We start from the raw sequence: 27,734 nt of genomic DNA, 5'->3' as shown, positions 1-27,734 counted from the left end.
AATTGGGATCAGGCCTCATGGTTTAAGCCATCTGACCTGATTTGACAACTCTAGCTCTATTGATTTTAAAAACTGCAAGCAGCTGAACATTAGCCATTTTCAAATGCTGAATTTATTGGCCTGGGCTCCCTTTTAAGTCTCAAGAATGGAGAGTAATGATTCCAAGTAGACGTTCATCCAAAAGAACTTGCTTGAAGCCTGTGCATTCTTAGCATTTGATCTGCTTTCTACCATAAACCAGGTTTTCCTGCCCAAGATTCCCAACTGGAACTGGACTGCTGGAGACAACATCATCTGCTTTGCTGAATTAAAGCTTGGATTTATTGCACAAGGTTGTTCGGTACCCGGCTTATGTACTTTACTTACATCTCTATTTATTGAGCAAAACAAAAAGGTAACTGTGGAAACTGATGTTCATGCTTTGCTCTTACTCAAATTAAGCATCCTTCATATCAGGCTCAGAAATGGGAAGAGAAAGATGAGGAAAACAAGAAGTCTCCAAGAAATGGGATTTGATTTTCACTTGAGTCTACAGGGGATTTAGATTTAAATTATAGGTACTTTACTGGCCTTGAAGAAGTCATTTGTCTTATTCATGCAGTACTTACCTATATAATAAAAATTATAACTCTGCTTCCTACCTGTACTCCAGAATGTTATAAATGTAAATAGATTCCTAAATTTGGAAGCATTTTGGCTTACTGAACATAAAAAATATAAACAAAAGTTATATAAATAATAGAGAAGTCATATTATAAATATAGTCATAAACATATGAATATAAAGTCATATAAATATAGTTATAAATATAAATAAAATACAAAATAATAATTAGAATAATAAACATATAATTTTACCAATCAGAAATTTGATTTCCAGATTATTTTTGGCTAAGTCTATATAATAGACACAACAGTGATGATGGATTTAGTGCCTAGTGGGTGTTGCATTTTCCCAATACTGAAGGTATTATCTCCACTGTGGGTTGGTGAGCTGGTGAGCTAACAAACTGGGTTGTATAGAAAGTTGATGACAGCACAAGAATTATTCTAGTCTACACTCTTACCACTATATGCTATGTCTTTGCTGTTGAATATCTACCCAGAATCTCCCCTATTAGATTCTTCAACACTTTTTTTCTCTTTTAATCAGGGCAATTCTCAAATCATTGTATGAGTCCCTAGGACACTTTACAAATCCACCTTTTTCCTATAACTTATCCCACATCCCAGAGACAATGCTTGAGAAAATTCAGAAATTTCAGACTTTCGCCTGTAATCCAGGCTTTTGAAGAGACTGCCATGCTTCCCAAGGCAGTCTGTTTGGGATTGGTTCTCATGGTGCATGTGGGAGAAGGGGACAGAGTCTTACACACAGGCTAGGACTCCTCCAGGACTCCAGCAGAGTCTTACACACAGGCTAGGACTCCTCCAGGACTCCATGCATTGAAAAGATGACAACTTAGATTCCACATTATCCCTCCCATCTTCTCATTACTGACTGGAAAAATGGTCTTGTACCCTGAAGTTAGGAGTGCACAAGAGAGAGGAAGTTTAATTTCAAAGGAGACTTTGATACCATCTGGGGAGAAACTAAATCAGGAGGCATCCTTATCCTGAACTCTTTGGTGAAAACAGTTGAGTTTTAGTTCTTCCATAATTTTTCTTCAATTCACAATAAAACAAATCTCCTTTCTATGACTAACTGCAAGCACCTTGCTGCTTAGCAGAATATACAACTTGTATCATAGCAGCCCATATGCCATGGCTATGTACTCCATGAGTGTGATTGTGCATTCCAGGTTACTCCTAAGCTTCCCTGGCAAAAATATTTCTTAAGTGGCCTAAAGAACAAAATTTTGACTCAGCGACTCTCAGATGACTTGGCTGGAATGAGTTTTCCTGAGGCTTCCAGGTAAGTCAAGTGAAATAGTTCCCTTGAGTGTCCCACTCTAGCACTCATGAAGGCTCACTGTAGGCTGGAGTCTGTCACACAAGCTGGTGTGTGGGAATGAAGCATTCAGAGGCTCTGAAACCTATCAGTGTCTAGTGCACACAGGACAATCTCACCTCTGTCTCAGTGGTCCCCTGACTAAGAGTTGTCTTCACTTTACCAGTAGAGATCTGTATAGGGGACTTCCTTCCTCTGCTGAGATGGTTTTCTCCTCCATGTGGAACACTAAGGATTGTTTATGATCACATAAGCTAGCCATGCTCATCTACCTCTGCTTACAAGTCCTTGTCTTTCTTCCTAGACTCTGCTATGTGAAGATGAACCTCATGCTGATAGCCATCGAGTACCAATCCATGTTCCGCAGCAGTTACAGGTACCAATAAGGGTTTCTATCACTTTGCTTTCTTTTGAAGAGATTCTTTTTTAATACATTTTTATTGCAAAAATACTGTACAGAGGGGTTACGGTTACATGAGCAAGGTAATGAGTACATTTCCTATCAAGCATTGTTGCCCCCTCCTTGAGGAGATTCTTATAGATTAGGACCTTCTAAAGATTCAGTCACAGCTAAGCCCATGGGTCCTATACTAGTGTTCTCTATACTGTCTCTGACCACGAGGTTGGAATCACTGGGAACTCCACAGTGAGCAAACTCTACTTCTGTTCCCATGGTCCTAACTCATTTCACTCTCCTGAGAATGGAGAGACTCCACTTATCAACATTGCAAGGTCTCAGAAGTATTGGCCATTAAATACAATAAAATAAAATGCAACACAACTATTTGTGATTAAAAAAATGTTTTCGTAGCTGTACACCAGTGGCACACACCTGTAATCCTAGCTGCTCAGAAGGCTGAGATCTGAGTACTGAAGTTTGTAGCGAGCCCAGTCAGGGAAGTCCATGAGACTTTTATCTCCAACTAACCACCAGAAAACCAGAAGTGCAGATGTATCAGCTCAAGTTTTAGAGAGCTAGCCTTGAGCGAAATGCTCAGGGACAAAGCCCAGGCCCTGAATTTAAGCCACAGGATGATTACACACACAAAATGTTTTTAAAACTATTAGCTAACTTGAGATGGTAAAACACAAAATCTTGCAAAACATGAATTTAACTGGCCTATTAAACAAGAGGGAAAATCACCAGACCCTTAGCATTTCTGTGAAACCTTAAGTGGAGTAGTCATCCCACAATACAACAAAAAAGAAAGAAAGAAAATGATTCAGGACAAAACAATGTATGTGGATATAGATGGAGAAAAGAGGGGGTGCTAATCAGCTGTATTGATGTGGAAGTAAAAGATACTGGAAATTAAGGAAAGATAGCAACTACTAAATGTGTTTTGTGTATTGCTATTCTATCTCGTATCATGTCTTTAGTCCAAGTTTTTAATTCTCATTTTTATGGTTTTGTTTTTTTTTTTTTTGCCAGGCTAGCTTTGACCACAGTCCTTCAAATCTTGGCCTCCTGCATAGCTAGAATTACAGATGGGACCTAATTAGCACTTAGCTAGCAGACTAAAATTTGATCTTAACTATGGCTTGTAGCCCTGTGACTCTAGTGAATTGTACTTCGTGTGTAGAATGAGGAAGACAATGTTCATTTACCCTAAAACCTCAACCAGATCCCAAATTGCCATTTCCAGGAATCTTGGAATTATACGAAAAGATTAAATTTTTAAAAATTCAATAATTTTGAGCTGGGTGCTGGTGGCTCATGCCCATAATTATAACTACTCAGAAGTCTGAGTTCAATCCAGGTGCCAGTGGCTCACACCTACTCAAGAGGCTGAGTATCTGGTTTCTGAGGATCATGGTTTCAAAGCAGCCTGGGCAGGAAAGTCCATGAGACTCTTATTTCCAATAAACCACCAGAAAACTGGAAGTGGAACTGTGGCTCAAGTGGTAGAGCGCTAGCCTTGAGCTGAAGAGCTGAGGGGCAATGCCCAGGCCCAGAGTTCAAGCCCCATAACCAAAGAAGATGGTGGTGGTGGTGGTGGTGGTGGAGGAGGAGGAGGAGGAGGAGAAGGGGGAGGGGAAGGGAGAGGGAGAAGGAGGAAGCTGAGTTCTAAGGATTGCATTCAAAGCCAGCAGGAAAGTCCTTGAGAATCATGTCTCCAATTAACCAGCACAAAGCTGGAAGTGGAGTTGTGTCTCAAGTGTTAGCATTCAAGCCTTGAGCAAGAAAGCTCAGGGACAGTTCCCAAGCCCTGGCTTCGAGCCCCAGGGCCAGTATGCACACGCACGTGCAAACACACACACATACACATACACACCCCACATAGCCAAGTACAAAGAACGCACAGCTATTAAAAGTTCCAAATGTAAATTAAAGGAATGTGGACAGACTTAATGGTTTAGGCTTGTAATCCTGGGTACTTGGGAAGCGAATATCCAGCAGATCACAATTCGAAGCGAACCTAAACAAAAAGTTAGTGATACCCCATATTAACCAACACACCAGGCATATGCAGCCACATACATCCCACCATTCCAAATACAAGAAGGCATAGGTAGGAAGATCAACTCAGTACCTAAGGCCAGCACTAGAAATAAAAATAAATAAAGCAATGAATGACTGTGACCATGTCTCAAGTGGTAAAACACCTCCCCAGCAAGTAGAAAGCCCTGAGTTCAAAATCATAGTACTGACAAAGGAAAGTTGAATCCATCTGGTGAATTGGATGTATTTGTTTTAAAGATGAGTGACCTAAGAAGAAATACTGGCAGCATGGTAAAACTGTTGCTTTGTCCTCATGTTGTGTTGGCCATTGCTAGATTAAGCTGATCAGGCATCATGTGTCCGCGCTGGTTGGTCCATCCTGCTTCCTGACTTAATCTGGAGCCATATCGCTTCCACCACTGTGAATCCATGCATCAGGCAGCTGGCTTTTCTTAGCACAACCAGCAGTGATCAAACAATGGGTTAAGTAGAGTCAAGTCCCACTATGATTAGCAGTAAAAGGAAATTGACTCTTATTCACTTGGTGACTTAAGAGAATCCATTGGTAATGACAGGATGAAAAGCCAAATAGGGCCACAGAAAGCAGAGGGAGAAATCACTGTCTTCCTTTTCCATTTCCAGTGGTCTGATACTAAATCCACCTGCACAAGTCAAGCTGCTGAAGAACACATTAGGGTTCTTTATTGCTGAATCTCTGAAAGAAGTCAAAAGGTAATTTTTTGTTTACTGCTTTACAGGGGCAGAAAGTACAAAAGCAAATGTTGGTTAATGGGAGGTAATCAGAGTCAGCATCTTATCTCCTTGGTGAGTCACTGCTTATTTGCTTTCGCTGTCCAGAGCCCTCTTTTACTGTTCTGCCTGCCACCGTGATGTGTGCACCCCTGAGATGATTACCAAATGTAACTGCAAAAGCAAGAACCGACAGCACCAGCAAGGTAACTGCATTTTATATCTGGTGGTATCTAGCTCAGCTTCTAAAGGCCTGGCCAAAGAGAGCAAAAGTTTCCATCATTTGAAAGACGAGATGCATTTTACTTGGCTAGCATGTGGCATGTATCTCTCCACTGAGGATCCAATTGCTAAGAGTTGCTCTTTTAGAGCAGGAAAGAACCTTTCTTTATAAGGTATCTGCTTCAACTCCTTTAAAGGCCGGGAGAATACATTCCAAGAGGGGCTCCACAAATCTGCCCAAGATCACATTGACAGCAGCAAGGTCACATTGATTGCAGCTTGGCCAAGCTGTTTCAGACATGCTGATTTTCAGCCTCATGCTTTTGCACAACTGTGTACTACTTCTGCCTACTTCAGCCTGAACTTTCAGCCAGCATGTGACTGCTTGGGTCAACAGGAAGATGACATCTTCTAGTCATTCATTTCCACTCGTTGAGGAGGGATTGTAACTTTTGCTATTTTCTCTAGCCATTGAACCAAATGGCTTCACAACAAACCTTTCCACTAAAATGCAAGAAATGAAAAAATAATATAAAATAGTTATGATAACGTAGTCATTTTTATTTTTATTATATGTGGTTTGATTAACTCTAACTAGCTTTACAAAGAGTTGCCATTCAACAAAGCAGATTATGAATACAGTGTGTCTTTCTTGATCGATGTTATCCCTTTCAACATTTTTACCCATCCTTCCCTTTCCCTCAGCTCCTTAATTTTGTAGGAAGTGCATTGAATTTTTGACTGAATTCTATCACCTTCTTGTCTTCATTCGGCTACCTCCCTCTCCTTGACCCCCCCCCCCCCCCCTATCAAGTACCTATTTCCTTGTGTTAGGCTTTCTAAAGAATTTCACTGTTTCAATTCTCCCTTGAATCTACCGTATTTCCATGAGTATATTTGTGTATGTTTGCTTACCCACCTGAAGTATTTACTTATATATTTGATCCTTTCTATCTTAAAAATTAGTTTCTTCCAGGTACATTCATATCTTTTGAGTAAAACTCCAGCGTTTCTAATTTAAATATTCAATTCAAATGTTCAATTCAATTTGTATTTCCTAAATCAGGGCTATTCTCATTCCTTTGACCCCTGCTCTCCTTTGTCCCAGAATGATGCATAACTACGGAAGTAACAGCATCACAGATTGCCATTAGTGGACAGAAAGTTCACACTGATTCTGGTGAAGGATGGGGATTGCCATTTGTCATTCTCTGTGACTTCCTTGTAACAGCCTCCTCTCTGTAAATCCCTCCTCTCTGCCATAGCCTCAAGGCCAGGAGATCTGCAAAGCACTCCTTTTCTGCACACCTACGTTTTATGCCCCTTCTGTTACTCTGGCCTCTCTATTGGTTGGAGTTTTTCAGCTTCCCATATATGTGCATGTTGTCCACCTGCTTGCACACACATGTACCCTATCTCAGGTTCTGTAATCAGTGTGTGTTGTTTCTGCATACTCCTGCAGGAGCAGTGCACCAACAATCCAGAAACATCCATTCCTTACACACCTCAGAATTCATGTATTTCCCTTGCCCAGTCACGTCTCACAACCCGGAAGGGCTACCTGCGGCGCCCTTCCTTCTCAGGGTTCTAGGCCCTAGCTTCTCCAAAACAATTTGTTGAGATAAACTTCAAATACTATAAAATACATACCATCTCAATTCAAAGTGTAGGATTCAGTAGGTCCTAACATCCAAAAAGTGTTATTCTGTTATTACAGCAACCAATGTTGAGCTTTGTTAAAACTCAGATTAAAATGTAAATGTTGAAAATGAACTATGTAACTTGGATGTGGGTACAGGAGGGAGCAATTGGGAGAGGGTGAGGGAAAGGGAGGCGACATTGTTCAAAAGAAAATGTACTCATTACTTGACTTATGCAACTGTAACTCCTCTGTAGATCACCTTTATAATAAGTTAATAATAATAATAATAATACCAAATGGGAAAAATCCCTCTGTATCCTACACTCTTGGAAATGACTAGTTTACTTTCTGACTGTGCATTTGCCACCTGTATTCATTTCATTTAAAATAGGGAATCACACATTGGCCTTTTGTATCTGACTCCTTTTATTGAATATGCTACAGCATATATCATTACCTCATTGCTTTTTTTGTCTGAATAATATTCCATTGTGTGGATATGCTTCATATTGTTTACCTATTTATTTGTGAATGGATGTTTGGCTGTTTCTACTTTGGGAGTATTACACTTGTGGTATGAACTTTGTGCTCAAGTTCCTGCTTTTCAGGGTGTATACAGCCTGAAGACAAATACTTTATGTTCTGCTTTTCTGAGGAACCATCTCTGTTTTCTACAGCAACTACAAGGTTTGACATTTCCACATCAAGTTACATAGCTTTTAATTTCTTCACACTCTCAGCAACACTTTTTCATTTCCTTTTTGTGTTTTGATTTGTTTCTCAGTAATAGTCATCTTAATGGACATAGAATGATACTTGGTGTTGGGTTTTGAATTTCCTAATGGCTAACCATGTAGGCACTCTTCTATGAGGATGGCATTGGTCATTTACAGATCTTCATTGAAGAAATGTCTGTTTAGAGAACATTTGGGTTTGGTTCTTTTCTTCCTATTTGTGAATGGCATAATGTCTTCATAATTCTCAATACATGTCCTTTGTCAGATACCTAATTGGAAAATATTTTCCATCGTAAGTGGTTTGCATTTGCATTTTCCCCCATACTTTGAAAGCACACTTAATTTTGATGAATTTTAAAGATGTAATGTTTCCTTTATCAGTGGTAACACCTTATCTAAGAAGATTTTAAGCAACGTAAGCTCATAAAGATTTATTCAGAAAAATCTCATATTTTTGGCTCCTTCATTTAGATCTATAATACATTTTGAGTAGATTTTTTTGTGTAATGTAAAGGACTGTGACTTTATTCTTTTGATGTGACTAGCCATTTGTTCCAGAACCATCTGCTTAAGAGACTTCTTACCCCATTGAACTAGTTAAGTGACTAGTAAAAAAAAAAACTAATTAACTACAAATAGATGGGTTTATTTCTGAGGTCACAAGTCTTATACCATTCATCTTCATGTTGCACATTATACCAGTTATGTGCTTCCCTGATATAGTTTTCTGGTAACTTTTGGCATTGGGAAATAGAAGTTCTCCAGTTTTTATCCTTTTAAAGAATTATTTGGATAATTATTTGGATAATTGTTGGATTTTTGCCTTTACAGATGAATTTCATGATGAGTTTTAGGATGCCATGTGTTTAAGGAAGCCCACTAGGATTATGGCTGTATTTATGTTGAATCTATGGATCAGTTTTGGAAATGTGGATATTACCTGCATTGTCTTCTAATCTATAAACATATGATGTCTTTTCATCTATTTAGGTCTTTAATTTTTTTCAACAATGGTTTGTAGTTTTTAGATTATGAATTATTATTATAAAATTGACTACTAAGTATTTTAATTTTGTCAAAAATATAATTGCTTTCTTAGTTTTACTTTCAGATAAATACATTTACTTTTGTATCTTATATTCTGAAACCATGTTAAAATATTTATTATTCTTAATGTGTATTGGGGTGTGTTGGGGGGCAGGGTGCTAGTAATGGGGCTTGTACTTGGGGCCTGTTCACTGCCCCCTTGGCTTTCTCCATTAAAGGCTGATATTCTATCACTTAAGTCACAGCTTTACTCCTGGCTCAGGAGTGGTTATTTCAAAATAAGAACTTCAGGGGCTGGGAAGGTGGCTCAGTGGTACAGTGCTTGCCTTGCATGAATGAGGCCCTTGGTTCAATTCCTCAGCACCACATAAGCAAAAAGAAAAAAAGCCGAAAGTGGCACTGTGGCTCAAGTGGTAGAGCACTAGCCTTGAGCTGAAGAGCTGAGGGACTGCACCCAGGCCCAGAGTTCAGGCCCCATGACCGGAACCCCCACCCTAAAAAAAGAAGAACTTCACAGACTTTTTTTCCCCAGGGGATTTGTAACTCAATTTTCAAATCTCAGCCTTCTGTGTATCTAGGATTACAGGCATGAGCAACAGGCATCTGACTATTTCTAATATTTCTAATATTTCTAAAAATTTCCTTCCATTTAATTTCTTGTTTAATTGCCTTGGGTATGCATCTACTACAGTGTTGACTAGGGAAGATAAGAACTCGCATTTTTGTGGTACTTCTGACTATGTTATGTTACTACTTAGGGGGAAACATTCAGTTTTGTATGGTTAGGTAAGATGTTAGCTGTGGGTTTTTACAGATGCGTTTTACATGGCTGAGAAACTTCCTCTTTGTTCCTAAAAGATTTTTACTATGTGATCCCCCCATATTCTCTCATGAAAGTTTTGATATTTGTCCTCTTTCTCATTTTCTTTTATCTCAATGAAGAGATAATCACATAGATTTTTATCTTTTATTCTATTGATATAGTGCATTGTATTAATTGATTTTTCAGATGCTAAATCAAATTTCCATTCCTGAAATAAATCCCTCTTAGTCATAATGAAATCATTTTGATACATGGCTGAATTTGGTTTGAAAATGTTCTATTGAAGAAGTTTGTATCTAAATTCAATAAAAATGCTGATTATAGTCTCCTCTCCTTGAGATGTCTTTGTCTGCTTCTGCAATGAGGGTAAAATTGGCCCCAGAGAAGGAGCTGGAAAGCAATCCTTTCTCTTATTTTCTGGAAGAATTCATGAAAGATTAATGCTCATTCTTCTCTAAGCATCTGGTAGAGTTTTACCTGAAAAGTTATCTGAACATTACTTTTTCAAATATTAGTGCAATCCTTTTTTATAACTTACTCAGTTTTCTAATTCTTTTTGAGATAGATGTTTTATCTAGGAACTTGAGACAGGTGTTTTATCTAGGAACTTGTTATTTTATGGTATCAAATCTGTCAACAAAATACTTTCTTCAGAAGTTTGTCTGAGCAGGGCACCAGGGGCTCACAACTGTAATCCTAGCTACTTTGGAGGTCAAAATCTGAGGATCGTGGTTCAAAGCCAGCCTGGTCAAGAAAGGCTGTGAAACTCTTAACTCCAATGAACAACCAGAAAATCAGAAGTGGTGCTGTGGCTCAAGTAGTAGAGCACTAGCCTTGAACTGAAGAGCTGAGGGATACGTTCAGGCTGAGATCCAGCCCCATGACTAACAAAAAGAAAAAGAAGAAGAACAAGAAGAGGTGGAAGACGAGGAGAAGAAGGAGAAAGAGAAGAAGGAGAAGAAGAAGAGGAGAAGAAGAAGTCTGACATTCCTATTTTGTTGTCACATTGGTCAGCTCTTACTTGTGATCAGCAATATGAACCTTTTCTGTGGCCACACTTGGTAAAATTTTAAACACCTGTTGCCTTCATTGATTTTTTTTTTTATCTGTTTTCCTTTTCTTTTTAGTTCCAGGGTCAAACTCAGAGGCTTGCAAAGGCTCTACCAATTTATCAATGCCCTGGTCCTTTTTATTTTAGTACATGTTTCCCAGATGGGGTCTCATGCTAACTTTATAGCTCAAACCATGATCTTCCTATCTCCACATCCTGAGAAGCTAGATTCTTTTGCTTCTTTTGTATGTTCTTCCCGCCCCCCCCCCCCCCCGGTATAACTCCTGTTTTCACTGGATTTGATGCCAGTGTTCTGCATCTTGTATATACATTTTTGTAATTTGGGCAGCGGAAGGGATATTGTGGAATGCTTAAATGGAGATGCAGGCTGACCCATTGTGTCAAAGAGATGTACAGGACACTTTACAATGTCGGGGTAGGGGGTGGGGTGGGAGGAGTTGGGGAGGTAGGGAGGAAAGTGATGGTAGGGAAAAACAAAGGAGGAGGTAACAAAGCTCACAACGAAATGTACTCATTACCCTACTCATGTAACTGTAACCCCTCTGTACAACATTTTTACAATAAATATATATTTATATTAAAAAAAGAAGTATCAGCATTCCCTGCTGGCCTAGTTCTCTATTCGATAATTGAATTATTTCAACTCAATTTTACAAATTATTTCTTTCTTGCGTTATTTTGTGTTTTCCTTTTCAGTATCTCTATATATGGTATCCAGCAACATAAATTTGTAATTATTGCTTTATGCAATAATCTTTTATATCAGAGAGAAAAAATAATGACAAAAACTATGTATGCTTGATAAGAAATGAACTCATTACTTTGCTTGTGTAATTGTAACCCCTCTGTACAATATTTTCACAATAAAAAACTTATTTTAAATAAATAAATAAATAAATACAGTGTACCTTTTTCTCAAAAAAAAAACAATTATGTATGCTTCTCTACCTTTACTATGCAAATACACTTTATCAATGATCTTTGTTTCCTCATGTGGATTGGAGTTGCTGCCTTATGTTCTTTTCAACTCACAATAGTGTTTATCGTACAAAGGCTCTGAGATTTTGTTAATTTTAGGTCTTACTTTATCCTGCATTTTTGTATAAATACCATACATTAACTGATTGCACTGCAAGGGCTCCAGTCTATCCTGCTTTTACGAAGTAGACTTTTTCTAGACAGAATTCTTTCTACATAATTATTTTTCATTCAGCACAATAAGTATTCAATCCCACATCTTCCTAGTCTCTATTGATTTTGATAAGAAATCCACTTTCAACTTACTAAGGAGATGGTATGTGATGAGTCATAGGTTCTTTCTTGCTGCCCTGAAAACTCTCTCAATACCTTGATTATGAAATCTCCAGGTATGTGGATATTCTATTCTACTTCAAGGCTATTTTACCATGTTATGTAGATTAACTTATCTTAGTTATGTAGATCAGTGTTTTAAATCTAACTTGAGAATTTCTAGCCCTTATTTCTTCTTCTGGAATTTGAATGTATAGTAGCACATTTTATCATGTTCTATATTTTGAGGTGTTTTTCTCCTATTTTTTTTCTTTTGCATGCTAAAATCTGAATTTCTCTTGGAATGTTTTTTTCATTTCAGTTACTCTACTTTTAATTCCAGTATATCCATCTTGTACTTTTATTATTCTTACCTATTTATTGATATTTTGTGAGAGATTGGTCTCTTTTTTTTAGTTCTTTATATATAGCTTCCTTTAAATCTTTCAGTATATTTAACAAAGCTGAGTCTGATTAGTAAGTGCGATTCTGAGGTTTCTTAGGGAAGATTTTTGTTTTCTAACTTTTCCTCATCATACCTTTTGGCTTTATTTTTTGGTAAATTTTATTGTAAAGATGCTGTACTGAGGGGTTACGGTTGCATGAGTCAGATAATGAATATATTTCACTTTGAACAGTGTCATCCTTTCCCTCATTCTCTCCCAGTTTCTCCCTCCCAGCTTTCCTCCCCCCAGAGTTGTTGCAGTGGGGTTCACTGCTGAATTGGTTCATCCTTTGTCCCACTGTTTCTGTGCTTCCCCTTCTCCTCCTCAAATCAGATCAACTTATATACAAGACGAAGGATAGAGAAATCACAGTGACAGAAGGGAATAAGAAAAAAGGAAAGAAGTGGAAACAGTGTAAGAAGAAACCTCTTGCCTCCATTGCTTGGAGTTCATTTTGACAAGCATCATTTCATCTGATCATATGCACACAGCTATTGAGCTCTTGTAATTCTCTCCTAAGAATATCCTCCATTGTTCTCACTGTGTGAATCTTTGACTACTGTATAATTAATCATGTCCAGGTGTAATGATCTGTTTTTACTATCCATTGGGTTTATTTGTAGGTTTATAGGGACATTAAACTTATTACCAATGAGGGAAATCATGTGGGCTGCGTTTCTTTGGTTCTGGCTTACTTTGCTTAATTTAATTTTTTCCAAGTCTTTCCATTTCCTTATGAATGGGTCAGTGTTATGCTTTCTGAGGAAAGCCTAGCATTCTAGTGTGTGTGTGTGTGTGTGTGTGTGTGTGTGTGTGTGTAATACATTTCCTTAATCCATTTGTCCACTGAGGGACATCTGGGTTGATTCCATATTTTGGCTATGGTAAATAATGCTGCAATGAACGTGGTCCTGCTGGTGGCTTTAGTGTAGCCTGGTTTGTGATCAATTGGATAGATGCCCAGAACTGCTATTGCTGGATCATAGGGAAGCTCTATGTGTAGTCTTTTGAGGAACTGCCATACAGCTTTCCAGAGTGGTTGAACAAGTTCATATTCCCACCAACACTTTAATAGCATTCCCTTTTGGCCCGATCCCTGCCAGCATCTGTTATTATTTGTTTTCCTGATAATGGACATTCTAACTATTGTTTTGATTTTTTTTATGGCCAGAGATGTTAAATATCTCTCCATGTATCTGCTGGCTATTCTTATTTCTTCTTCACAGAAGTCTCCCTTTAGCCCACTTATTAGTAGGTTTGTTGTTTCTTTGTGGATTTGTTTTGGGGAGGCTTAATTTTTTGAACTCTGAGTATATTTTAGGTAAAGACCTTAGTCTAATACATAGCTAGTAAAGATCTCACATTCTGTGGGTTTTCTATTTTGTCTTGCTAGTAATGTTCTGTGGCATGCAGAAAATCTTGAGTTTGATGCAGTCCCATTTATCTAGTCTTTGACTGGTTGTGATTCCAAATCTTTATTTAGGAAGTTTCAACCTGTGCCAAGAAGCCCTAGTATTTTTCTTATCTCTTCTGGGCATGGGTTATTATGTTGAGGTCTTTGATCCATTTTGAGTTTCTGTATATGATCCATTTCTATATGTGATTTTCTGTGGCCAGTTCTGCCAGCACCAATTTTTTTTCAAATATTCATTAATATTTTTATTAATATATATATTTATTGTGAAAATACTGTACAGAAGGATTACAATTACATGAGTAAGATAATGAGCACATTTCTTATCAAGCATTGTAGCCTCCTGCTTTGTTTCCCCTTCCCATCCCTTCGTATCCTCTCCCGCCCCGTCCCCCCCAACCAAAGTTGTAAAGTTCAGTTTTTGACATAATGACTTGTACATCTCATTGTTGCAATGGGTCCTCCTGTATCCCTGTTTTAACAATTTGTTTTTCCCTTCCCCTCCACATCTTACACCAACATCATATATAGTGAAAGCAGGGGTTATACCATGGGGGAGGGACATACAAGGCAACAAAGACATAATCTTATAAATATGTTAGAAACAGTCACATGAAAGATCTCTCTCTCTCTCTCTTTTTTTTTTTTGTCAGTCGTGGGGCTTGAGCTCTAGGCCTGGGAGTGGCCGTGAGCAATTCAGCTCAAGGCTCATGCTTTACCACTTGAGCCATAGCGCCCCTTCTAGTTTTCTGGTGGTTTTTTTTTTTTTTTTTTTATTGTGATTAAGTGATTACATAACTTCCCACATTTCACAGTATTGTAGAATAATGATGCTCATTTAAAGTCGCAAGCTCATTTTAACTTTCCTGGAGCAAATTGTCTATCACGGTCTATAACATATAACGGTGTACACATATACACCATACATGTGATCAGCAGCATGGGATTATTTAGTAGTGGTTCGACCAGATGAGTGGAAGTTCTTTGTTTCTTAAGTCCTGTTAATTTTGTTGGATCACTTAACATTTTGGATTTAACATCCACTTATCAGGGAGACCATGTACCGTTTGTCTCTTTGCTCTTGGTTTACCTTGCTCAACATGATTTCTTCTAGCTCCATCCATATCCCTGCAAATGCCATTATTTTGTCATTTCTAATGGCTGCATAATATTCCATTGTGTATAGATACCACAATTTTTGGCTCCATTCATCTGTGGTGGGGCATCTGGGTTGTTTCCATGTCCTAGCTTTTGTGAACAGTGCTGCAATAAACATGGAGGTACATGTGTCCTTGTATATTGGTTCCTGTTGTTCAGGGTAGATGCCTAGAAGTGGTATGACTGGGTCATAAGGGAGGTCAATCTTTAGCTTTCTGAGGACCCTCCAGACTGCTTTCCAAAGTGGTTGTATAAGTGTACATTCCCACCAGCAGTGTAATAGGGTTCCTCTTTCTCCGCATCCCCTCCAGCATTTGTTGTTGGCTGACTTGTGGATGTGGGACATTCTGACTGGGGTAAGCTGGTATCTCAGGGTTGTCTTTATTTGCATTTCCTTCACAACCAGGGATGGCGAACATTTCCTCATGTGTTTCTTTGCCATTTTTATTTCTTCATCTGAGAAGTCCCTCTTTAGTTCCCTTGCCCATTTAGTAATTGGTTTGTTAGGTTTGGGAGGGATTAGTTTCTTGAGTTCCCTGTATATACTGGATGTTAACCCCTTGTCTGATATATTGCTAGTAAATATTTTTTCCCAATTAGTTGGTTTTCTTTCTAGCTTGGTTGCAATAGATTTTCCTGTGCAGAAGCTTTTTATTTTAAGGTAGTCCCATTTGTCGAGTCTCTCTCCAATTTGTTGCCAGCATCAATTTTTGAAGAAGCTGTCTTTCTTCCATCCTGTGTTTTTGGTTCTGTTATCAAATGTTAGGTGGTTATAGGTCTGTGGGTTCATTTCTGGGTCTTATATTCCATTGGTTCTCAGGCCTATTTGTATGACAGGACTGAGATGTTCTTACAAATATGCCTTTATAATAGAGTTTGTAGTTTGGTATTGATATTTCTTGAACACTGGTTTTCCTGCTAATGATTGTTGTTGTTTTTTTCTATTTGGGGTCTTCTATCATTCCATATGATTTTTGGGGGTTGCTTCTTCTGTTCATTAAAGAATTGTTGGAATATTGATGGGTATTGCATTGAATTTACAGATAGCTGTTGGTGATATTGCCATTTTCACTATGTTAATCCTCCCAATCCAAGAGCATAGGAGGTTTTTCCACTTCCTTAAATCTGATTTAATTTCCTTTTTTTTTAGGTTTTTAAAGTTTTCATCATAGAGGTCAGTCACATATTTTGTTAATTCCTAGATATTTTACTTTTTTTAAGCTATTACAAAAGGATATCAGCCTCACTCTTCTCATTGTTGGCATACAGAAAATCTACTGATTTTTGTGGGTTAATGTTATACCATGCTATTTTGCCAAACTTTTGTATTAACTCAAGTAACTTGGGAGAGGAACCTATGGAGTTCTTCAAATATAGGATTATGTCATCTGCAAAGAGGGAGAGACTTACTTGTTCTTTCCCTATTTGAATCCCCTTTTATATTTATCTCCTGCCTTATTGCTCTTGCTAGGAATTCCAATACTATATTAAAAAAGAGTGGAGAGAGCAGACATCTTTGTCTTGTTTCCTGATCTAGATGATATGTTTTTGACTTTTCACCAATGAGTATAATGCTAGCTGTAGGTTTGTCATACAGAGCCTTTATTATATTGAGGAATGTTCCATGGATTGTTATTTTCTCCAGAGCTCATAAAGGGGTATTGGATATTGTCAAATGCTTTTGCTGAATTCATTGAAATAATCATGTGGTTCTTGTCATTGCTCCTGTTGATGTGAAACAGTTTTGCATCCCTGAAATGAATCCCATTTTAACATAGTGTATAATTTTTTTGGTGAGTTGCTTTATTTGGTTGGCTAGAATTTTGAGACATTTTACATCAATGTTCATCAAAGTGATGGGTCTATAATTCTCTTTCTTTGAGGAGTCCCTGTCTGGTTTTGGGATGAGGGTTATGCTGGCTTCATAGAATGGGTTTGATAGTGATCTTTCACTTTCAATTTCATTGAGGAAGTTGAGGAGTATTGGATGAATTCTTCTTTAAAGGCCTTATAAAATTCATATGTGAATTCATCGGGTATTTGGCTTTTCTTCAATGGTAGGTCTTTTATTGCCATTTCTATTTCATTACTTGTTATGTATCTATTTAGTTCATTTAAATCTTATGGATTAGTTTGAGTATATCTATGTTTGCTAGGAATTCTTCCATTTCTTCCAGATCCCACAATTTGTTAGCATAAAAATTTGCAAAGTATTCCCTTATAATATTCTAGCTCTTGCTTGTTTCTGTTATTGATATTCCTATTCTCACTATTTTGTTGTTTTTTGTTTGTTCATTTGGATATATTCTCTTTTTTTGGGCCAGGTTTTCTCTCTCACTTTTTTTCTTTAATTGAGATTAGGAGATTACATAAATTTCATATATTTCACAGTATTGTGAAATAGTGATAGTTAGAGTCACAAACACATTTTACCTTTCACAAGGCAAATTGTCATTATTATGGTCTATACAGTTTGTGAATTCTATGAGCTTTGACAACACAAGTTATTTTTTCCATATCAGGTGATGTTTACATTTTTTTCCTTTTGTTTAGTGTAGGCTGTTCCCACTTTTCCTTCTCCTGGCTTCCCTCTGTTGCGTGCATATATCTACCATATATATGGTCTAGAACATGGAGTCATTTAGCAATATATGATAAAATGGGTGTCTGTCCTTTGTTTCTTGAGTCCTGTTACTTTGTCATATCTTCTTGTATTTTGGCTTTAACATCCACATATCAGGGAGACCACGTGCCATTTGTCTCTCTGTTCTTGGCTTACTTCGCTCAAAATAATCTGCTCTAGTTCCATCCATTTCCCTGCAAATGCCATTATTTTGTCCTTTCTAATGGCTGCATAATATTCCATTGTATATACTTGTATATATACAGATATGTATACCACAATTTTTGGATCCACTCATCAGTAGTGAGGCATCTGGGTTGTTTCCAAATCTTGGCTATTGGGAACAGTGCTGAAATAAACATGGAGGTGCATGTGTCTTTGTATACAGGTTCCTGTTGCTCAGGGTAGATACCTAGGAGTTGTATGGCAGGGTCATAGGGGAGGTCTATATTTAGCTTTCTGAGGTATCTCCAGACTGTTTGCCAAAGTGGTTGTATTAGTATACATTCCTACCAGCAATGCAGGAGGGTTCCTCTTTCTCAGCATCCCCTCCAGCATTTGTTGTTGGCTGACTTTAGGATGTGGGCCATTCTGACTGGGGTAAGGTGGTATCTCAGTGTTGTTTTTATTTTCATTTCCTTTACAGCCAGGAATGATGAACATTTTCTCATGTGTTTCTTTACCATTTTTATCTCTTTTTCTGAGAAGTCTCTCTTTAGTTCCCTTGCCCATTTCATGATTGGTTAGTTAGATTTGTGAGGGGCTAGTTTCCTGAGTTCCCTGTATATAATGGATATTAGACCCTTGTCTGATATTTTGCTGGTAAATATTTTTTCCCAATTAGTTGGCTAAGTACCTATGTCTTAAATTTGGTCTTCTTTTGAGTCCCTGTGGCCTTTATCACTTTTGTTTTGTTTTGTTTTTGCTTTGTTTTTGTTTTTTTTTTTAATTGTGAAAATACTGTACAGAAGGGTTACAATTACATGGGCAAGGCAATGAGTACCTTTCTTATCAAGCATTGTTGCCTCTTCCTTTGTTTCCCCTACCCAACCCTTCCCATCTCCCACTCCCTCACACTCCATCCCCACCAAAGTTGTATAGTTCGTTTTTTGACATAATGACTTGTACATCTCATTGTTGCAATGGGTCCACCTGTATCCCTATTTAAATGATTTGTTTTTTCCCTTACCCTCCACAAATTATACCAACATCAAATGCAATGAAAGCAGGGGTTATACAGTGGGGGAAGGACATACAAAGCAACAAAGAAATCATCTTATAAATATGTTAGAAACAATCGCAAGAGAGAAAAAACATTTGAATACTTATCTTGGGGTTCATTTGTTCTGAATAGTTCTCTGTCTTTTCTCTATAGTATCTAATCTGTCTTTGATTCCAGAGACTCTGTCTTCTATGTCTTCTAATCAGCTGTCAATACTTCTTACTTTTAAAAAAATTTCCTTGCTTTCTAATTGACCATGTTTGATGGTTTCAATCTCTCCATTGAAGCTTTGTTTTAGCTCTTCTATGGATATCCTTGATTTGATTTTCCATGTTGTGTCTCATATCCTTTATATGGATGACCATTTTTTCACTCTCTTTCCTTCTCTTGCAATTCATTTAGCTTTTGTTTGTTGATTCCATAATTCCCCTAATAATCAGGCTTTACCTTTGCATTCAAATTATTTATCAACAGTGTCTTTACAGCATTTTGTGATCTGCTAAATCTTTCAGCAATTGTTCCATTGCATGGTTATTTTGTGTGGGAGTTGAGGTTCATTGACTTGCCATTTTTCTTGTGTTTCTATGATTTGTTCTGCCCATTTTGAAACAAAAGCACATCTAATATTACAATAAGACACAATTTAAAGTCAAAAGCCAACCCAGAATCGGATAATTGCACAGACTTTAGAAGTTCAAAATCATAGATAGGCATTTGATCTATCTAACTCTTCCTTTTTGTTTGGAGAGGAGTAGTGTGGTACAGGAAAGGAGATTATAAGTACTTGTAGCCAGTGATCAAATCTATTGTTAGCAATAAAACATTCTGACCAGGCTGAGTATAACAGAATAAGCCAACTGGACAGAGTCAAAATAGAAAAACATACAGTTTAATTCACAGACAAACAACGAGGGATAAGTGGACTAAAGAAAATGAGAAGGAGAGAAAGCAAAAATAAAGGAAAACAATTTAAAGTGAAATTTAAAGAAATATTGATCTTTAGTTGGCTCATGATCACACTCATGATATTCCTCTAGGGCACTTTAGTACAGGCCGAAATTATCTTAATAAAGACCCAGAAACACAACAAATCAAAGAAAGTTTGGACAAATGGGATTGCATGAAAATTGCAGAGCTTCTGCATGGCAAAGACGTAGCTAGCAAGATCAATAGAAAGCCCACAGACTGGGAGAAGATCTTCACTAACCATAAAATGGACAAGGGTCTCATATCTAAAATATGCTTAGAATTCAAAAAATTAAATCCCCCAACAACAAATCCTCAAAGAAACAACCGCCCGATTAATAAGTGGGTTAAAGACTTAGAGGCTTCTCTGAAAAGGAAATAAGAATGACCATTAGACACATGAAGAAATGCTCAACTTCTCTGGCCATAAAAAAATGCAAATCAAGACAACATTGAGATTCCACCTTGTCCCATTTAGAATGGCTATAATAAGAAATCTAGTAACAGGGCTGGGAAGGTGGTTCAGTGGTAGAGCTCTTGCCTTGCATGCATGAGGACCCAGGTTCAATTCTTCAGCACCACATAAGCAGAAAGCCAGAAGTGGCATTGTGGCCCAAGTGGTAGAGTGCTAGCCTTGAGCTGAAGAGCTGAGGGACAGCGCCCAGGCCCAGAGTTCAGGCTCCACAACTGGCAAAAAAAAAAAAGAAAAAGAAATCTAGTCACAACAGATGCTAGAGGGGATGTGGCCAAAGGGGGAACCCTACTGCGTTGTTGGTGGGGGTGTAAACTTGTTCAACCACTTTGGAGAGCAGTATGGAGGTTCCTCAAAAGACTCCACATAGAGCTCCTTATGACCAGCAATCCCACTTTTGGGCATTTACCCAAACAATCACAAACAAGGTCATATCAAAGCTACCAGCACAGCCATATTTATCACAGCATTATTCACCATAGCCAAGATATGAAACCAGCCCAGACAGATGAATGGATCAAGAAAATGTGGTATGTATGTGTATAGTGGTATGTATGTGTATATATATATAGAGAGAGGCATAGAATTCCATATATATGTATATATATACATAGAATTCCATATATATGTATATATGTATATATACATACACATATACACACATATATATGGAATTCTATGCCTCCATCAGAAAGAATGACATTGTCCTATTTGTTAGGAAATGGATAGACTTGAAGATATATTAAGTGAAGTAAGCCAGGCCCAAAGAAACATAAGTCCCATGGTTTCCCTTATTTTCAATAACTAGTACATGTCTAGGACAAGCAAAAAGGTCAAAAGCTATGTACATATGACCATGTAAGATGATGTTAAGTGAAATGAACCCCAAGACAGGGACACAAGTGGTTTTTTCTTTCTTGCTAGTGTTTTTAACATACTTATAATTCACTATGTAATTTGCTTGTTTCTTTTGTATGTTCTTCCCCCACAGTATAACCACTGTTTTCACTGTATCTGATTCTGATGTCCTACATCTTGTATTTACATTTTTATAATTCGAAGAGAAGGGATATAACAAAATAATACTTAAATAAGGATACAGGTTGAACCATTGTAACAATTAGACGTACAAACATTATGTTGAAAATGAACTTTACAATTTCATGTGGGGGGAGGGAGAAGGTGGGGAGGGCAAAATCAAAGGAGGAGGTAACAATGTTCAATAGGAAATGTACTCATTACCCTATTCATGTAACTGTAACACCTCTGTATAGTACTTTTACAATAAAAATATATATGGAAAGAAAAAAGAAATATTAATACAGCTGGCTCCTCCCTCTCTCCACCCAGACCCACCCACCTGAACTCCCATCTACCTCACTTCCTACCCTTCAGATCTTCCTACTACCTGGATGGTGAAGGAGACCATGTGCTCCCTCTTGGGGGAAATATGGCTCCTCTAATAAACCTTATAATAATCTTTAAAAAAAAGAGATATAATAAAAATAGAGGGAAGAGCAAATAAGAATAGAGGAATGAAAGAAAGGACAAGAACTGAAGGGAGAAAAATAAACCTAAAATTTCAAAAATTAATTAAAAATTTGAGAAAAATATATGTGCATAATAAAAAATTCTAAATTCCAAGAAAAATAGAGAAATATAACATTGAGAAATCAAAATAATATCTAGAATTAAGCATGCACACAACTAAGAAAAAGGTCTAGTAATCACTGTAGACTGTATATTTAAGACTAAACAGAATAGTAATAAATAAGGGGAAAAAACCCTAGACTTAAGAAGAATTATAAAAATAAAGTGGTTTTCCAACTTGTTTGGGGGACCTTGTGTCTCCTGATGTTGCTATTAGTCTCTTAGTGGAGTCTTTGATTTCCTTGTAGTGGTCAGCTTTCAGATTCAGATACCCTGTTGATACAGGGTGTGGCTGTTACCTAGATTCCTCACTCCAGTGCACTTGGAGTGAGCCATACTGCAGCATATCTGCAATCAGTGGCCTTCAGGAAGGCAGGAGGCTGGTGGAGCTGTGTGCAACCTTTCTCTTAGCACAGTCTGAAATCACTGTCAGCTTTTGTGACTTGTCCATTTTATTTTTCAGTGAGATTTTAGAGACTATTGGTTTTCTGATTCCAAGATGCCTGGCTAGCCTTGGCTGAGCTGCAATCCACCTTGCTTGCTCCTGAAGAGAAGAGTGTGACTCCCCTCCCCTGGCCAGGCTTTTTGTTTTCTGCCAGTGGTTCAAGGTTATTAGGTTTCTTTGTCCTTTTGAAAAATGGCGCCACTTCTGCAAGTGTTTCCAACCAGGTGCTCCGGCAGGCTCTTTTCCACTTTGAAAAATGGTGGTGTTCTTGGGTAAGGGGAGGGATTTCCTTCCAGACACTGTTCTCTGTGAGGGAAGGGAATGTCTTTTGTGAGGTATTCATGCTTTCCCTTGGCGTTGTGGACTGCCTCTGAGGTGATGAGTGGACTCTGTGTCTCAATGTGGTCAGCTGGACTGTGGGCTCTTGTTCCTGGTCTTTAACTTCTCACTGAAGGAAGCTTGCAAGTTCTGCCTCAGCTGCTGCTGCTAGCATTACCGATGTCACTCCCGCCCGAATGGCCTCTGGCAGGACTTAATTCTCTCTTCTTATGCAGGTACTTTAGATGCTCTAGATGCAGAAAGCCTGGTGAGTCCCTAAGACATTTTTTCTTTGGGAAGAGCTTAGTTGGTTCCCTGTTATCTTCTGCCATCTTCTCCAAACTCCAAACTTGGGGAAGATATTTATTAGGAGCCCTTTACAATTCTGGATTGATTAGAATTGCTTCTTTCTTTCCATGTCTCAGTATTTTGTTGATAACTATACATTACAAATATTACATTAAGGCAAGCACAAAATTGGACTCTCATATCTCCTTCTCTGGTGATTTTTTGTTATGAATACTTACAGTTACCCTCATTTTCTTAGTAACTTTTCTGAGCAAATTATGCCCTATCTGTATTTCTGTGATTTTGGCCAATCTATATGCTAGTAAGTGGTCATCTTATAATTAGACAGAGATTTTGTCAAACCAAATAAGCATTAAGCCTAATAAATCTACTTGTAGTTGTCAAGGAGTTCTCTATTTGCATTCTCTATTTACCTCCAATTATTCAGCTAGACAATGGAAAACTTTGCTTTAACTTTCATTCATCATTTACACAGAAACTCAAAGCCAGTTACAGGTGACAGTTCAGTGCCTTCTAAGGCCTTTTGTAGCATGCACCCTGTTGTCTATATTAATTAAATACTAGACATGTACATTGTAATTTAGATTCTCGAGCTTTTCAAAGTTCTTAAGGACACTTTATTCTGTTTTTTTTTAATGCTGGAAATGCATGCTGGAGAGCTCTTGCTCTATTCTCTTTACTTTGGGAAGAACCTATGTGCCGCATAGCTGGCATACACTGCATTTGTCTTCCTTCTCAACCTCAGGCCTTGAGAAGCCTTACATGTGCACTGCTCTTTCCAGAACACTGCATTCTTCAGTTTCCCCGTTAAAGTTCTGTTGAGAGTGTTGCTTTCCTGTTAGTCTCTTGATTCAGGCACCTGTATTGATAAAATTTAAGGTAATGCTTCTTAGAGAGAGAATTTTATCACTAGGTAAGTTCAAGTGCAGCTGAAAAAGTGAAGAACCATTCAAGTGTGTTTTTCCATGGAACCAGCAGGCAAGATATATAAAGACTCTTCTTCAGAAATGAGGTTTTAAAAGAAGCAGAGTTGTGTTCTACCTCTCTGGTGCCAAGATTATGGACCTTTTTATAAAAAATCAAGTTACTGATGAGCTGGGAAGCTCAGGATCTTGCTGAGTTTTTTACTAAGTGCATCTATGTTTCTTGAGTATATATTCTATGTTGCTAAATTTTCTGAGCTCTAATGATTGACAGATTTTGTACTTGTTGTGTGTCTTACTGAGCAATAATTTCTGAAGTTTTTCTTTTACTGTCTTTCCTAGTGTTTGCCTTGAGTGTTGAAAGATAGTTATGCTGGGTATAGAACTTTTGGTGGATAATTTCTTCTCCCTTAGTCTTTCCTTTTGTTCTCACTGGTGAGAAGTGAGTTGTAAGGCATACTAGATTTCATTTCTAAATCACATTTTCTCTTCCTTTTACTGATAGCAGAATTTCTTCTTCAATTTCAATATTCTTATCTTGAAGTTCTATTTCTGGACTTCTTGACATTTTCCTACTTGAAGTTCATTCTAGTGATGTGATATGGGAAATTGGCTCTTGGGTTATCATGTTCTAACTCCTGGAATCAGTGAATGGTGTCTCATACAGTAAGAGGAACCTTACAAATGTGGTGAAATTAAGCCTTTTGACATGGAAATCTTATTTTGGGTTTGCAGGTGAATCCTAAGTAAAGTAATAAGGGTTCTTGTTACAAGCTGAAATATTTAAATACACAATAAAGAGGAAAAAAAGATTGTGGTGAGAACAGAGGGAAACAGATTCAGAGGAGGGGGAAGCCATGTCTTTGAAATGGAGGAAGGGGCCATGAGTCAACAAATTCCAGCAGCCTGTAGGCAAGCACCATATGCCTGCCACACGTTCCTTAGATAACTTCTTATGGCTGTCATAACAAAATAGTAAAAACTTGGAGACTTAAAACAACAGAATGATATTTACTTACAGTTCTAGAAGCTATAAAACCCAAATGAAGGTGGTTGCTGTATGTGTGAAGCCTCTAAGGGAATATCTTTCTTCTAGCTTCTGGAGTCTTGAAACATTCTCCCAGAAGCATAACTCCAATCTGTTCCTCAATCTCCATGTAGACATCTTTTCTGTGTCTATACTACACTTTTGTGTATTTCCTTCTACTTATAAGGACAACAGTCATTAGAGTTCATCTAGGACCCAGGGTGCTTATGTCCAGAGTTGTTAATATATACATATATATATATACACACATATATAATCTAAAATATATATAATCTAAAATGTCTACTAATTACAACTATAATGACATATGATATCATTAATATTCACAAAATATCACTGTTCCTGGTAAGCTGACATATCAAATACCAGTTACTAAATGGTTTTAAGCAACCTAAATTATTTTTTCACAGATCTAGGGTTGAGGAGTCCAGGATCAAAGCTCCTAGTGATAGTCTTCTTCTTGGCTTGTAGAAAGCCATGAGCTCAGATTGTGCTCTCATGGAGAGAGGAGAATGTGTTTGCCTGTCTTTTTCTCTTTTTATGTGTACCATCAGGTCAGAGTCCTCTTCCCTGTGATCTCATTTAGCTTTAATTATGTAAATACCCTTTCTATAAACACAGTCACAGGCCCTGGGGGTAAGGGCTTCCATGTATGAACCTTGTAGAGGACACAGTTCAGCTGACAGCAGTCATGTGCTTAGCTTCTGAGCAGATCAACACTTTGTCAGACACTGTTCAATCCAGTGAATAATGAACTTTTCACCAACAGAATTTTCATTGGTCCTTTTTACAGCACCTATCTGTTCATTGATACTGCCTCATTGAAGAGACATTGTCTTTGCTTGTTTCTCTGTTTTCTTAATCATGGCTCCCTTTTGTTCCTTGAACGTAATTGATAACACCTGTCTGCACAATGTGCTAAGTCTGACACCTGCATTCTTGCACAAATACTTCTTTGTCTGTCTTCCTCTGTGTATGAGTGGGTCATACTTTCTTATGTCTTTACATAAGACATTTGCTGTTGTTGGAAACTGGACATTTTAGGTTATATATTGTAGCAACTCTGGACACAAGGGGTTGTTGTCGGCAATGCCTGTTTGATTAGTTGGTTAGTGACTTGGTTGAAATATTTCATTGATGGCTATTTCTCAGCAGTGTAAAACCTATGATGTTGGTACTCAGAGAGTACTGCCTTGGGTTGTTCTTCAGGCAGACACTGAGCTGACAGTAGGTTTGGCAAAGCTCTTTTTAACAGGCTCTTCTGAAACTCCTTGCCTCTGTTCATATAACACTCAGCTCTTAGGCTCTCTCCATTAATTAGCTGTTGATTATTTTTTATCGATTTTGACAGTGTTCAGGGGCACAGACTGTTTCACGCTAATTTTCATTTAAATTTCAGTCCCTTTGCAGCAATGGTTTTGAAGCAATGGTCTTTAAAGTTTGGGCTGGCTCTGAGAAATTACCTACTGCCTTTCATTTCCTGCACTCACCCATTGTACTCACCCAACAGCCATCTTCCACTTAATTGGTTACCAGCCAAATCATTGTTTCTGTCAAGAACATTCTTGAACTTCTCTACATTCTGTTTCAAGTAAAAGTCTGTTCTCTTGAGTGATGCTTCTGGATCTTTCATCTTTAAAAGCCTATATTAATTGTGTAAAATAATGGGTTTCTTTAATGACTTTTCATTCATGTATGACAGCATCATAATATCATTACCCCTCCTCTTAGTTCTGGAGGAAAGGCTCAGAGATTGTCCATGGGAAGAGGCAAGGCTTCTTAAAGATGTCACAGTGGTCTGCTTCTCTTGAAGTGGCTTTACGATGAGGAATCTGGCATGGTGGTGGCATGAAGCCTTGTTTGCTTCTCTCACTGTGGCCTCTTAGCCTCAGCAGCAAGCTGAGTGAGGATGACCAGTGGCTCATTGATTTTTCTCTTATGATGCTTGGACAGAGCCTTGCCTGTGACTCAGGGCTGTGTAATGAGGAGACCTCCATGTTCCCAGATGTACACAACTGGAAGAAATGAAAAGTGCTGATGCCTTACCCTTCCCAGGAGCATACCATAATCAAAGGGAGAGAGCTCTCAAGAGAGCACATATGTCCAGAATGCAACTTCAGTTCCATTTAGTTGGGATTAAGGAAAGGAAAAGGTTTGTAGCTGATAAGGGCCATAGACCCATGCTGTTTGTGCTAAGATCTGATACTATGTCTTGAATAAAGTTTAATTAATTGGATGTATGCCCATAATACAGTTTCTAGATAGTTGTATTGGATGTACATTTGAAGAATTTTCATTAGTTATGGATATTGCACTAAGGAGCAAGTCCATGGGGCTTCTTATACCACCATTCCATGCACAGAAGTATAGGATCTATCTGAAACCTACTGTCTTGGTTGATTTAACAAAATGCTGGTTGCTGGGTACTTATATAAAGAAATCAGGTCTTTGGGGATAGCTCACATTTTGGGGTCTGGAAGCCTAGTATTAGGTAACACCCTCTGTTGGGCACTCTGGTGTAGGCTTTGTGGCAGATGACATCTTAATGGCAGAAGAGATCAAATGGTAAAAAAGGAAGCTGAAGATTTGAAAGCCAGGCTGCATCAGTTGAACAACTGATTCTCATAGGAACTGACTAAGGTCTTGTGAGAAAAATGGTACCTTCCTCCAAGGGTAATTTCCCAGTGACCTATTCATCTACCAGTAGATTCTCTGGGGCATACATTATTCCACACTACTATCAAATTAAATTAGGGCCCTTTGG

At 38.0% G+C, this 27,734-nt stretch overlaps 1 protein-coding gene across 1 annotated transcript in view; it reads left to right on the top strand.

Moving 5' to 3' along the window:
• The window catches only part of Kcnu1 (potassium calcium-activated channel subfamily U member 1), a 182,092-nt gene that overhangs the window by 52,558 nt on the left and 101,800 nt on the right, over positions 1-27,734 (top strand). The window contains exons 14-19 of the mRNA XM_042699628.1: positions 242-394; positions 1,802-1,914; positions 2,255-2,326; positions 5,036-5,125; positions 5,252-5,349; positions 5,563-5,754. Of these exons, the coding sequence (XP_042555562.1) occupies positions 242-394; positions 1,802-1,914; positions 2,255-2,326; positions 5,036-5,125; positions 5,252-5,349; positions 5,563-5,754 (718 nt within the window). The remainder of the gene's footprint in view (positions 1-241; positions 395-1,801; positions 1,915-2,254; positions 2,327-5,035; positions 5,126-5,251; positions 5,350-5,562; positions 5,755-27,734) is intronic.

Source organism: Dipodomys spectabilis, unplaced genomic scaffold (assembly GCF_019054845.1).
Source record: "Dipodomys spectabilis isolate Male_0828 unplaced genomic scaffold, ASM1905484v1 ptg000009l, whole genome shotgun sequence".
Taxonomy (NCBI): Eukaryota; Metazoa; Chordata; class Mammalia; order Rodentia; family Heteromyidae; genus Dipodomys; species Dipodomys spectabilis.
Note: the sequence above shows the minus strand (reverse complement) of the source record. Positions and strands in the feature narration are given on the sequence as shown.